The sequence below is a fragment of the Saccopteryx leptura genome, chromosome 3 (genome assembly GCF_036850995.1).
Source record: "Saccopteryx leptura isolate mSacLep1 chromosome 3, mSacLep1_pri_phased_curated, whole genome shotgun sequence".
Lineage (NCBI taxonomy): Eukaryota > Metazoa > Chordata > Mammalia > Chiroptera > Emballonuridae > Saccopteryx > Saccopteryx leptura.
Genome location: NC_089505.1, coordinates 330,599,462 through 330,613,031, shown reverse-complemented (window position 1 = coordinate 330,613,031; position 13,570 = coordinate 330,599,462). Strand labels below are relative to the sequence as shown.

At 39.5% G+C, this 13,570-nt stretch overlaps 1 protein-coding gene across 2 annotated transcripts in view; it reads left to right on the top strand.

Annotated features, from left to right (window-relative positions):
- TP53INP1 (tumor protein p53 inducible nuclear protein 1) overlaps positions 1-13,203 on the top strand; it is a 124,517-nt gene extending 111,314 nt beyond the window's left edge. For both annotated transcript variants that reach the window (XM_066379173.1, XM_066379172.1), the window contains exons 2-4: positions 279-533; positions 1,520-1,880; positions 8,011-13,203. In XM_066379173.1, coding sequence (XP_066235270.1) covers positions 422-533; positions 1,520-1,880; positions 8,011-8,260 — 723 coding nt within the window. In that variant the 5' untranslated portion in view covers positions 279-421 and the 3' untranslated portion in view covers positions 8,261-13,203. The remainder of the gene's footprint in view (positions 1-278; positions 534-1,519; positions 1,881-8,010) is intronic.
- Positions 13,204-13,570: the final 367 nt, after the last annotated feature.

Sequence of the window (13,570 nt, the reverse complement as noted above, 5' to 3'; positions counted from 1 at the left end):
TGAGCCCACGCTCAAGTTGGCGACCTCGGGGTCTCGATCCTGGGTCCGCTGCATCCCAGTCCGACGCTCTATCCACTGCGCCACTGCCTGGTCAGGCCAGATCACCGTTTTGATCCCGGTCTTGCCCAGTCAAGGCACATATGAGAAGCAACACTATGAGTTGATGCTTCCCACTCTTACCCCTGCCCCCCCCCCACCGCCTCACCCCATCTCTAAAATAAATTAAGTAAATCTTTTTAAAAAGAGAGAAATAATCTTATTTTTCTGTTTTATTTTAGGGATAATGACTCTTTTTCTCAAGTAAGTCGAATAAGCACCTGTGCACTTTAATCTTCTGTCAGTGCCATCCGGCTGACTGAAGACAGGGTCTTGAAATCTCAGCTATAAAGACATCGGCCAAAGTCTCAGTCTTGCCTTAACCATGTTCCAGAGACTGAATAAAATGTTTGTGGGTGAAAGCAATACTTCTTCCAACCAAGAACCAGAATTTAGTGAGAAAGAAGATGATGAATGGATTCTTGTTGACTTCATAGGTAAGGTATTTTCTTCACTGTTAATCATCACAGCAAAAGCAGAAACACTTGGCATCTCAGTTTTTGTATAAGTAAATCAATAACTTTGAAGATTTTTAACCCTGAAAAGTAAATAGACAAGCGTGACCAGGCAGTGGCACAGTGGATAGAGCATTGGCCTAGGATTTTGAGGATCCAGGTTCAAAACCCTGAGGTTGCTGGCTTGAGTGTCAGCTCCTCCAGCCTGAGTGCAGGCCTTACTTGAGTGCGGGGTCTTCAGCTTGAGCATGGGATCGTAGATATGACTCCCTGGTCATGACTCGAGCCCAGAGGTCACTGGCCTAAGCAGGGGATCATTGGCTCAGCTGGAGCGCCCCCCCCCCCCCGTCAAGGCACATATGAGAAAGCAATCAATGAACAACTTAAGGTGCTGCAATGAAGAATTGATGCTTCTCATCTCTCTCTCTCTTCTTATCTCTATCTCTCTCGATTAAAAAAAAGTAAATACTGTAGACAAGAATTTATATTTTTAAAAATTGCAGAAAACATCTTGTGCCAGGTGATCAGCCAGTGAAATTGATTGACATCAGACTTTCCAGTTTTACACGTACATACTGATTAAATTGGGCACTTTAATAAAAAACCGTCAGACTAGACAAGCAGTACCCCACATGGCTTGTTATATGTTTACTCAGTAGAACAGAAATAGTCTGAAAACCTTCCTGCAAAGCCAACATAATCCATGCCATACAGTGGTATCTCTCTCTCTCTCTCTCTCTCTCTCTCTCTCTCTCTCTCTCTCACACACACACACACACACACACACTGCTCAGAAATTATTTTATACTCACTATGAGTGAATATATTTTGTTTCTAACCTAAATAAAGGAAGGAGTGTGAACATCAGCTAATAGCAGTGTCTCTTCTTTTTCTGTGCTCTGATGTGATATCAATGTGACACTCATCCTCCTGTGGGACATCAACAACACATGTGGACTCGTATCTAGACACTTGCACTGGTTTGTCAGCAGCAGAAGATGAGGAAGAAGAAGACATTGGTGAAGAGGCACCTACCGAGCATCCTTCAGTCTTTTCCTGTTTACCTGCATCTCTTGAGTGCTTGGCTGATACAAGTGATTCCTGCTTCCTCCAGTTTGAATCCTGTCCGATGGAGGAGAGCTGGTTTGTCACCCCTCCCCCATGTTTCACTGCAGGTGAATTAACCACTATCAAGGTGGAAACCAGTCCTATGGAAAACCTTCTCATTGAACATCCCAGCATGTCTGTCTACGCCGTGCATAATTCCTGCCCTGGTCTCAGTGAGACCAGCTGTGGGACTGACGAGTTTCAGAACCCAAGTAGTCCCAGGTACGTCATAAGGATTTGACTCCACAGGCATTCTGTTGAACGTGCATTTTATTTATTTCTACTATCATTCAAAGCTAAGTTTTTAGAAGATGCATAAGTAATTTTGTTAGACATTTTTGAAATAGTGTGCAGAGTGCACAAGGCAGTTGGTATAAAAAGTGTTCATTTTAGATTTTCAAAAAGTTCTATATCCTCTTAACCTGTTTTTTGTCTTCGAAGCACTTGTTAACATTTTACCACATTTATTCTCTCTATACACACACACACACACACATCTTATCATTTTTTGCAGAAACTTTTAAAAGCAGGTAGCTTTACATACTGAGTGATTTTCCATGGTAAACACTTAAGGGAAGAGAATGATTTTGTAGGATACAAATGACATTCAAATATAAGATACCATGAGAAAAAAAAAGAAAATGTAGCATGCTCCAGTTATATAATGGCGAGCCATTCCATTTACAATGCTCTGCTAATGAATGGGAAGGAAAGACTGGCATCTCGGCTGCATAGCTCAGACTGTAACTCTGCATTGTACAGACTGGATTATTTGAGGGTATCAAATTTGACAAAAAGAGTAAGTCTTAAAATAAAACACTTTTTTTCAAATATTCCTAGCCAGGTCACATCAAATGACTCTTAACCTTAAAAACCTAAGAAATCTTAAGCATGAAGTAAAATGGCAGTTTTACCAAAACATTTTGTTCAGAGAGTTGTTTTCTACCTTACAGAGGAAAGATTTCATACCCAAACAATGTTTTGTTGATATATGGGGGTCCCAAGTGGTCTAAAAGGCTGTTTCAACGCCAGGTGGGTTAAGGGCCTGGAAAGGTTCAAGGAGAGTGCCTGTTCCGTGAAGTTTAATATGTTCCAGGCAAACTTATAGGCATTTTGTGGCCTTTATCCAGGGAATATATTCACAATTGCTCCCTCCACTAAAATAAAGCCCATGGCAGAGTTAATTAGCTCAAAGTTTGGCTAGGTCATGATGTACATTAGTGGAAGGTTCCCTGTGGTGTTCAAGTACTGTGGGAATGCTGACACTGCCTTAATTCCCTCACTACCTGTCAAGAATACAGGTGAACTTGCTTCTTTGGAGCAGTTCAGAATATTACTACAATTAATGCTGTCATCCAAAGGGCCTCTTTTTCAATATCCAGGTTCTGACTCTGCAAACTAGAACATTGTACATATCTTCTGTTTCCTGTTTGCCAAATAAAACAAAGCCCAAGCAGCTCATTAATTTGTTAACTGTGCCAGGGTTTGCTGCACTCCCCTGTCTCAATATTATAGATTAGCTTGAATGAAGATAAACATACTTGTATCAAATTGAAAAACAATTTGCATATAGTTACCCAGGCTTTCTAGTAGGTAAGCTCTCGATGGGAAATGTTACTTTAACTGGCACTTTATTCAGTGCTATAAGTTTATCATGAATTCAGTGTTCCAGGCATTCTACTTATTTATGCACTTATTAGTCAATTCTTTTTTTTTTTTTTTTTTGTATTTTTCTGAAGCTGGAAACAGGGAGGCAGTCAGACAGACACCCGCATGCGCCCGACCGGGATCCACCCGGCATACCCACCAGGGGGCGATGCTCTGCCCATCTGGGGCATCGCTCTGCTGCAATCAGAGCCATTCTAGCGCCTGAGGCAGAGGCCACAGAGCCATCCTCAGCGCCCGGGGAAACTTTGCTCCAGTGGAGCCTTGGCTGTGGGAGGGGAAGAGAGAGACAGAGAGGAAGGAGAGGGGGGAGGGGTGGAGAAGCAGATGGGTGCCTCTCCTGTGTGCCCTGGCCGGGAATCGAACCCTGGACTCCTGCACGCCAGGCCAACGCTCTATCACTCAGCCAACCGGCCAGGGCCTATTAGTCAATTCTTGTATGTGCCCTGACCAGGGATCAAGCCTGCAACCATGGCATATCTGGACGATGCTCTAACCAACAGAGCTACCGAGCCAGGGCTGTTCCAGACATTCCAACAAAAATTTACAATATAATTTTTTGGAGGTGATATTGATTTAATGGTTTTATACTTGTTCAAGTTAATTTCTTCAGTTCTTTTTTTAAAAATTGATTTTAGGCCCTGGCCGGTTGGCTCAGCGGTAGAGTGTCGGCCTGGTGTGCGGGGGACCCGGGTTCGATTCCCAGCCAGGGCACATAGGAGAAGCGCCCATTTGCTTCTCCACCCCCACCCCCTCTTTCCTCTCTGTCTCTCTCTTCCCCTCCCGCAGCCGAGGCTCCATTGGAGCAAAGATGGCCCGGGCTCTGGGGATGGCTCTTTGGCCTCTGCCCCAGGCGCTAGAGTGGCTCTGGTCGCGGCAAAGCGACGCCCCGGAGGGGCAGAGCATCGCCCCTGGTGGGCGTGCTGGGTGGATCTCGGTGGGGCGCATGCGGGAGTCTGACTGTCTCTCCCCGTTTCCAGCTTCAGAAAAATACAAAAAAAAAAAAAATTGATTTTAATTTATTGTGTTTACATAGATTCTAGTGTCCCCCTGATTGCATCCCCCAATTTCTTCAGTTCTTAAAAATTCTTCCTGATTTTGCTTTCACCTCTGAGGTATTCCATTCAAGAATTTAGCGTGATTAATAGTCCCTTTAAACTTATTGGCATTTTGTATATATACTTTTCAGTATTTAAGCTGTGTGTTTGTGTATATATTCAGCAGCTTTGTAAATAATATTATAGAAACAGTACACATTTATTGCAAAAATTAAAATATGCAAAAATTTTAAATGACATTCTTACTACCAGAGATGAACACTGTTGAGATCCTAGGGCATACCCTTCCAGATTGTTTTTCCTATATGTGCTTGCACACATGAGACGTGCACACCCACACCCACGCACATGCATTTTTAACGTAAATGGGATCAAGCCGCAGATGCTTTTTTATAATCTGCTTTTTTAGGCAGTGATTTCCACCTTTTTTAAGTAAAATTGCAGTTCACTTATTACACATGCTCAGATTTCCTAACTAGCCCACAATATTTCACCTGGTTTGTACAAAGCAGCATCCAGTCCTGGACCTGCACTGTGTCTGATAATATGTTTGCAGTTTCGATGCTGTGAGAATGTCATTTTTTATATCTTGTTTGTTCTTATATCTTCCTATGTTTTGATGTAACATATAGGGGAGTTAAATATGTACTTTTCCATTTATAACAGATCAAAACAACACATTTAACTTTATATGAATTCATTCTGAAGATAAAAAGTACAAGGTATCATAATAACTAAAATCTTTTTAAATATTCTTATTTTTGGATTTTGAATTCTTTTAAGTAAAGGCCACTAAATCATGGTAGAAATTAGGTAAAACTAGGTTCGAATGGCTATGTAGTAAAGATCTGTATTTTCCGAATAGGAATTAAATCATGTTTTTCAAAAGTTAGATCATTTCCATCCTATCTATCCTTGGAAATACTACTACAAAGCAAATAAAAGTAAGGTGCTTTAAAATTACAGATGAGCTTCAGAGTGGGTTTTTTTTGTGTTTTAACCTTTATAAATACTATAATTTTAAAACTAAGTAATATATAGGTGCCTTTAATGACCCAAAATAAGCCAATTAAAATAAAGTTGACCACATCCTGACAGTAAAATAATTAGCATTTAAAATCTTACTAATGATTCAATAGTTCACCATTTAACATTTGTAAGGCCAGAAAAAGCTGCTTATAAGAATCACTGGTGCCTGACCAGGCAGTGGTGCAGTGGATAGAGCGTCGGACTGGGATGCCGAGGACCCAGGTTCGAAACCCCAAGGTCGCCAGCTTGAGCGCGGGTTCATCTGGTTTGAGCAAAAGCTCACCAGCTTGGACCCAAGGTTGCTGGCTCGAGCGAGGGGTTACTTCTGCTGAAGGCCCATGGTCAAGGCACATATGAGAAAGCAATCAATGAACAACTAAGGTGTCACAGTGCACAACAAAAAACTAATGATTGATACTTATCATCTCTCCGTTCCTGTCTGTCTGTCCCTGTCTATCCCTCTCTCTGACTCTCTGTCTCTGTAAATAAATAAATAAAGGAAACATTTAAAAAAAAAAAAAGAATCACTGGCACAGAGTAAGTATATTCCCTTTGAGACTGTGTTATATGTGTTATCAGTCTAAACAATGAGGTTAAGGACTCAAGGTGGCACCTTTTAAAAACCAGTCTTTATTTTAACTTCTGTCTGTTGTATTTTTAATTCAACCTGCTTTGATTCTAATATATATATGTGTAAATATATATAAATATATATATAATTTTTTTTAAGAAAAGACAGTTTTTTCCTCTAATGATTGCAGGCAGAATGTATAACTGCCCTTCCTGTGTAAAATAACTCTTAAAAATCTTGGCCCTGTTCAGTTGGCTCAGTTGGTAGAGCGTCACCTGGCGTGTGAAAGTCCCAGGTTCGATTCCTGGTTAGGGCACACAGGAGAAGTGACCATCTGCTTCTCCACCCTTTTCCCTCCCCTTCTCTCTCTCTTCATCTCCCGCAGCCATGGCTCGATTGGTTCAAGCAAGTTGGCCCTAGGCACTGATGATGGCTCCTTGGCTCTACCTCAGGTGCTAAAATAGCTGTTACTAAGCAAAATGGAGCTATGGCCCCAGATGGGCAGAGCATTGCCGGGCAGGGGGGTTGCCCAGTGGATCCCAGTCAGGGTGCATGCAGTAGTCTTTCTCTCTGCCTCCCTGCCTCTCACTTAATAAAAAAAATCTTACAACTCTCACGGCCTTGGCAAGTGGCATAGTGGATACAGTGTCATCCCATACCACTGAGGTCACTGGTTTGAACCTGGGGTTGCCAATCCTAAGGGTGCTGGCTTGACTCCGAGGTTTCCAGTTCAAGCCCTGGTCAGCGCACATAGGACAGCAGCAACCAATAGTTGCACAACTAAGTGAAACACAAATTGATGCTTCTCTCCCTTTCCCTCTCCCTCCCTCCTCCCTTTCTCTCACTCTCTGCCCCCCTGCCTCTCTCCCGTTCTTTCAAAAGAAACACTTAAAATTCTTCATGTTATATGTAATATAGTTTAAATATTTTCTATTTGATTAGGTTTTAATATAGAAAGCATAATAATCATGATTTGTAGCCAAGGGTCTTTATAACATTGCTATAAAAATACCATTCCAAAGTGTGCCCTGTTGTGATATAAGTAATAAGCAGGTAGCTTTTACTAGAAAGGTCTTAAATGAGTATATTTCTATTAATACAGATGTAGACCTTGTTTCCTAGACAGAAAATGCCTGTTGCCACAATGAGTATTCATCCTGCTTCATAACGATAGTCCTTGGGAGTAAGATCTGTGTTAGAATCCTGATTGAGTCAGTTAATAATTGTGACCTTCACACATCTCTGAGCCATAGATTTCTGATCAGTAAACTTGGGAATTAAAATATTTTTCTTTCAAGATCATGGCAAGAATTAAAAAACGTAATATTTGTAAAATAGTTGGCAGATGCACTTATTTAGTAAAAGTTGATTCCCTCCCAGAAAAGCATATATAAATGTGTTTGCTTTGCATTTGAAATGTACTCAAAGTGTAAAGGATTTTTTATTAAAACCCTGGTTGACTTAATTAGCCACCTATGGATTATAAGGCATATTTCTGTTAAAAATTGGCTGCTGCTTTCTGCAATTGTCAGACAGAATGGTCATTAAATATAAACTTGTCTGTCCACTATGAAACACTAAACTCTCAGTCAACTATAAGTTAATGTAGCAAATTGAATTTTGAAGTTATTTTTCAGTTCCATTATTAACATACTTTATTATTTATTTATTTTTATTATTTTTAGTGAGAGACAGGGGCAGAGAGAGGAAGAGAAGCATCAACTCAGTTGCAGCACCTTAGTTGTTCACTGATTGCTTTCTCATAGGTGCCTTGACCAGGGGTGGGGGGAGGGGGGCTTCAGTAGACCGAGTGCCCCTTTGCTCAAGCCGGCGACCTTGGGCTCAAGCCAGCAACCTTGAGCTTCAAGCTGGTGAGCCTGCACTCAAGCTGGTGAGCCCACGCTCAAGCCGGCGACCTCGGGGTTTCAAACCTGGGTCCTCAGCATCCCAAGCTAATGCTTTATCCACTGTGCCACTGCCTGGTCAGGCCATACTCTGTTTAGTATTTCCCCATTTTTTTCTGTTTCAGAATGGAAGCTCAAAATGAAGTGGGGCAGCACATTCACTGCTATGTTGCAGCTGTTGCTGCTCATACAGCTTTTCTGGAACAACCCAAGAGCTTTCGCCCTTCCCAGTGGATAAAAGAACATAGTGAAAGACAGCCTCTGAACAGAAATAGCCTTCGTCGCCAAAATCTTACCAGGGATTGCCACTCACGGCAAGTCAAGCACAATGGCTGGGCTGTCCATCAGCCCTGCCCACGTCAGTACAATTACTAAGAATTTCAAGTTTGGTTGGTTGGTTTCTCTTGGTTTGTACATATGTGTGTGGATGTGTATTTGGATGATGAAGATGTTGTCTCTTTGCAGCCAATTGATGACCAATCACATAGTTTTATCAGTGTGTTTAGACACTATGTTGAAAACCAGATTTATGTGCTATGTATCACATAATGCCTTGCTCTTAACATTCACTTTTTTGTAAATTTTTTCATAATATTTTTGGAAACATATCAATACAATTACAGTGTTTGGTGTTTGGGGATGTCTTTAAATCTATTAAAGCGTACATGAGTTAGCATTTTAAAGACGTTTCTTCTCAAGTATGAAAATAAGCATCTTTCAATTTTATTTTGTATTACTTAATCAATCTTTTGAGTAAGCAAAAATTTATTCTCAGGGTCAGCCATACACTTTATTGACCAGTACTTGATAATCTTTTCTGTATATAACAAATACATTTTTACACACTAACATGAGCATTAACAGGTTATAGTTGCCATGGTTATAATGGAATTATGGCTGAATTTTCTTTTGAAAGAAAACTTGATATATTTCTGTATGTATGGGGTTTTTTTTTCCAGATTCGCCACACAGTTTATTTTGGAATTCAGGTACATTAAGTGTTGGTGAAGAGTGCATTCAGTAATTACAATGTGACTGTGTGATGTGGTACAGATGTGCAGGTATCATGGGACAAAAGCATTTGTCTCACATGCAGAAGAATTCAATTAGACCTGTGAAGTTGTATTTGGAAAACTGTATGTCCATTAGTACCCTATTTAAGTTGTTTGGATTCACTCCTGCCAGCTCTGCCCACTCACCACCTCACATCAGCTGTAAATTCAGAAGTACTTGTCCAGGCACTTGAATGACTTCATAAATATATCTGCCCAAGGGAAGAGTGATAGGCTTTGTATTTCTGATACAGTAATAAATCTTCTGCCATGGAGCCTGTCTTACCAAGTGGCAAGCAAGGGTGAAGGGGAATTCCTAGTGATACCTTTTTGTGGTGTCTAAATGAAGAGTGACAGGTTGGCTTCTTGGGGTTTTCACTTAGGTTTTAAGTTGGGCTTCAGGCGGAATCCTTAACCACTTTGGCCTGTTTCATCCGCCAACAGGGAGCAGTAATAGTTACCTCCCTCACAGTTGTGAGGACTGTATTCTGATTTGAAGTGGGACTAATTTAGAATGTACCTTGTATGAAATTCCAAGGGCCTCTCTACTGAATCTAGTGATGGGGGTGGGGCCTGTGGCAATTTTTTGCCACAACTGTTCTTCGTACTGTTGGTGCTAATGAAGCCAGGGTGCAGGGTTCAACACCCACAGAAGCCAGTTAACTGGACACGGAGAAGATCTATTTCTTACCTCTAGCCAGTCACTTGACTTTTTAGCAGTTGTAATGGGTTTTGCTGAGCCATCCACATTCTCACTGATTTCTTCTGAAATTAAGTTAAGCACGTTTATAATCCAAAGCACATTCTGCTGACAGAACAGTAGTGTCACCTGTATAATCAAATAGCTTATTTTCCTATATCCTCTGCAACCATAATTAAATTAGTACACATTTCTACATTATTTCAAGGGAAAAAGCAGCATATAGTTATGTGAAGTACCCGTATTACTGTATTTCTCAGTAACCCTGCAGCAGCTTGACGCGGCGAACCATGGAAGACTTTTTTTTTTTTCAAGTGAAGAGCTGTGCTCTTTTCTGACTAGACTGGGATTTTTGGAGTCAGAAACGGTCAAATAGTGTAGTTAAATGGTGGTGTTAGTTGTTCTTCCACTGGCATTAATGAAGTGCCAGGAATGTCTCTTTAGAATAAGAGTTTAGATCCCCTGTCTTTCCTTGTTCCCTTTCCATTTCAACTACCCCTTAATTTATTTGTTTTCTCATTAGGGGCCAAGTCTGTAAAGTTTTTGTCAAACTGAGCTAGAAATTATTTTGTTACTATTTGTGTTTTTGAGTTGGGAGATCGTAGAATTTTCATGAAGGTGTGTATGTTTTACATCATGTCTGTTATAGGGCCATGTATTGGTAACTTGAAAATAGACCAGCTAAATGTTTTCTTGATGTGAGCCTCGGAATACATGGGGGGCCTCTTTCTTCATAGATTACATGCGAGTTGTTAGTACCTCACGAGCTACAGAAGTTCAGCTATGAGAACTTGTTTGGCAGCATGAACAGATTTCTATATAAAATTGCAGTGGGCCTTTTTTACTTTCTTACTTTTTCAGAATTCCTGATACCTTAAATACATTTATTTCTATCAGTTATTGCCTTTTTGTTTTCCTTATCTGGACCTACTGTTTTATGCTTTGTTCCTGGAAGACAAATGATTCCAGTCTTTGGGATGTTTTTTCAGATTAAGGGCTACCACACTGTCTGTGATATATTGTGGTTTCTGTCCAAAATTGGCACATGTAAGAATTGAAAAAAAGTAGTTACATAATTCAGTTGAAGTTCTTGATCATTAGATGTTTGTTAGGCATCTACTCAGTACAAAGACACAAAACCAGCAATAACACAGAATGACATTGACATGTAAGTATTCTTTGAAGCACGGCCAAAATACAATTTATTATAAAGTAACTATTATTTTGCTGTTGTAAATATTAGTGGTTTACAATGTGCTTTAGTGCATATTCCTTAAAATGCAGTGAGAAATAAGACCCCTTTGATTTTAGTGGTTTCTAAACTGATTAAAAATATAGAATATGACTCAGAAGTTTAGAATATGTGGTGAGCACAAGCAGTGCTTATGAATTAGTTTCTTAGTTTTTATAATGCACCATGTTTCTCAAAGTTTGTGTTTTTGTTAATAAAACATTTTATAATATATATCCTATGTTATTTTTTCTCAACTAATTGAATTATGTACTGCACTGTTAAGTTGAAGATTAAGCTTCCATTATTTATATTCTGTGGCAATGCATTTTTATGGTTGGCTGGTTAAAGAATTTTTTACAGAAAGTGTAGAGTGATTGGATTTTCAACTTCCTATTTCAGGGAGCTTTTTTTTTTACATAAATTTTCTGTTCATTTTTCCAGTTCCCATGCAAACTGTTCCTTTTTACATACCTTCTCTGTTGTATTAGTACTTTTTTTGTTTTGTTTTGTTTTGTTTGTTTTTTTGGGTTTTTTTACAGAGACAGAGAGTCAGAGAGAGGGATAGATAGGGACAGACAGACAGGAACGGAGAGAGATGAGAAGCATCAATCATCAGTTTTTCGTTGCAATACCTTAGTTGTTCATTGATTGCTTTCTCATATGTGCCTTCAGCAGACCGAGGACCCCTTGCTCAAGCCAGCGATCTTGGGTCCAAGCTGGTGAGCTTTTTTTTTTTTTTGCTCAAGCCAGATGAGCCCATGCTCAAGCTGGCCACCTCGGGGTCTTGATCCTGGGGCCTCCGTGTCCCAGTCCGACGCTCTATCCACTGCGCCACCGCCTGGTCAGGCTGTATTAGTACTTTGAGTCTAGTAAGATGACAGTTCACTTAAAACTTGAGAGGGCGATTCAGAATTGCCTATTGTTTTTTACTTCTCAAATCTGTGTGACACACAGATTAGTAACCTTTATGTCTTTGGTGAATCTGTCTTTGCTGTTTCTCTTCCTTCTCAAGGAAATATATTGTCTTTATATCTTAAGAAAAAAGAGCAAAGAAGAATATCTTCCTTATCTTCATATTCTTTAAGTTGGAAACAAACAAAAAAAAGGACTCCAATTAGAGGATAGACAGTTACATAGATTAATAATAGAGAAAGTTTAAGAGTTTCCAAATATTAGTTTTTGTTTTAGAACCAATTAAGAGACTGCTCCTTGTACTGGAGTTACTAGCATATGTTTGTAATGTTAACTTAAAATTACCTTCTTTTTAAAGCCCACAAAGAGATTAAATTCTTTTAAAAGTGGGGCTCCTATCATAGATGTTTCCATCAGCCATGTTGATGCATTATAAATGGCATCCTTATCTACTTATGTTAATGCTTAAATTTTTATTTAAAAAACTTTATTTAGAAAACCACCAAAATGCAGTGGTGTCAGCCTTGCCATGTACCAGTTTCGCTTGAAATTTGACACCATTTACAGTGGTTTGGGGTGTAGAAAGAGGTACTGGAAAGCAAACAGATAAGGATATCTTTTTCTATTTGCAACAGTATCTACGGGGGATGAGTTACTATTCAGAGGAAGGCAGCTTAAGTGGGTGATGTTTTATATATCATTGAAAATTTTCCTTACAACACTTGTTAAAGATTGTGTAATTGTTAAATACCCAGTTTTGCTCTGTATTTGCCTGAAGTTTTTGTATTCATTTTCTAGATGGACTTCTGAAAACCAAACTACTACTTGGGGGGTGGGAGGGTGGGGTAGATGTGTATGTTTCCAAGCTTGGTGTGTGAGTGGTTTTGCTTGCTTTTTGGTTGTATTTTCCTCCAGAGGTTTGGAAGTTTAATCAATAATTGTATGTGTTATTTAAAGAAGAAAAGTGGCTTTGGTTTTTTTCTCAAGTAAAATGGTGAACGTATTTGCTTTTCAAGGGCAGGGCATCAGTTCTAGAGACTGAGGAGTATTGTAGACTGTACTATGTGCCTTCTTGATGTGTTTCTGGACACATTTTTTTCAACAACTTGAAAACTAAAAAGGGACATTTGGTTAGGTTATATACTGTATATCAATCTATGCATAAATGGCAGCTTGTTTTCTTGAGCCACTGTCTAAATTTTTTTCTGTTTTTTATAGAAATTTTTATACTGATTAGTTCATAGCTGGTCAGTTTTATACACAGACTAAACAATACAGCACTTTGCCAAAAATAAGTGTAACATTGCTTAAAAATTGTGTATTAACACCAGTTCTTTGTAATTGGGTTCAATGGTGCATTTTGCACCACCTGGAGTTACGGTTTTTAATCTGTCAGTAAATAAAATGTCCTTTAACTTCATATTTGTCACATTCTCTTAGTTTTTCTTTATGGTCATTAGTTTTAAAACTAGGTACACCTCTATTTAAAATACTTGCTGTTCAGTTTTACTCATTCAAAAGATGCCTTTAATATACATTTAAAATATGTACTGTTTTTAAAAACGGGTAAAATTATTATATTGAAATCGTATAATTGAATATGAATTTGAAGGTAACTCCCAGCCAGTACTTTTTCCCTCCTGTGAATCTGTGTTAAAAAAAAATTAGCCTGACCAGGCGGTGGCGCAGTGGACAGAGCATCGGACTGGGATGCCGAGGACCCAGGTTCGAGACCCCAAGGTCGCCAGCTTGAGCGCAGGTTCATCTGGTTTGAGCAAGGCTCACCA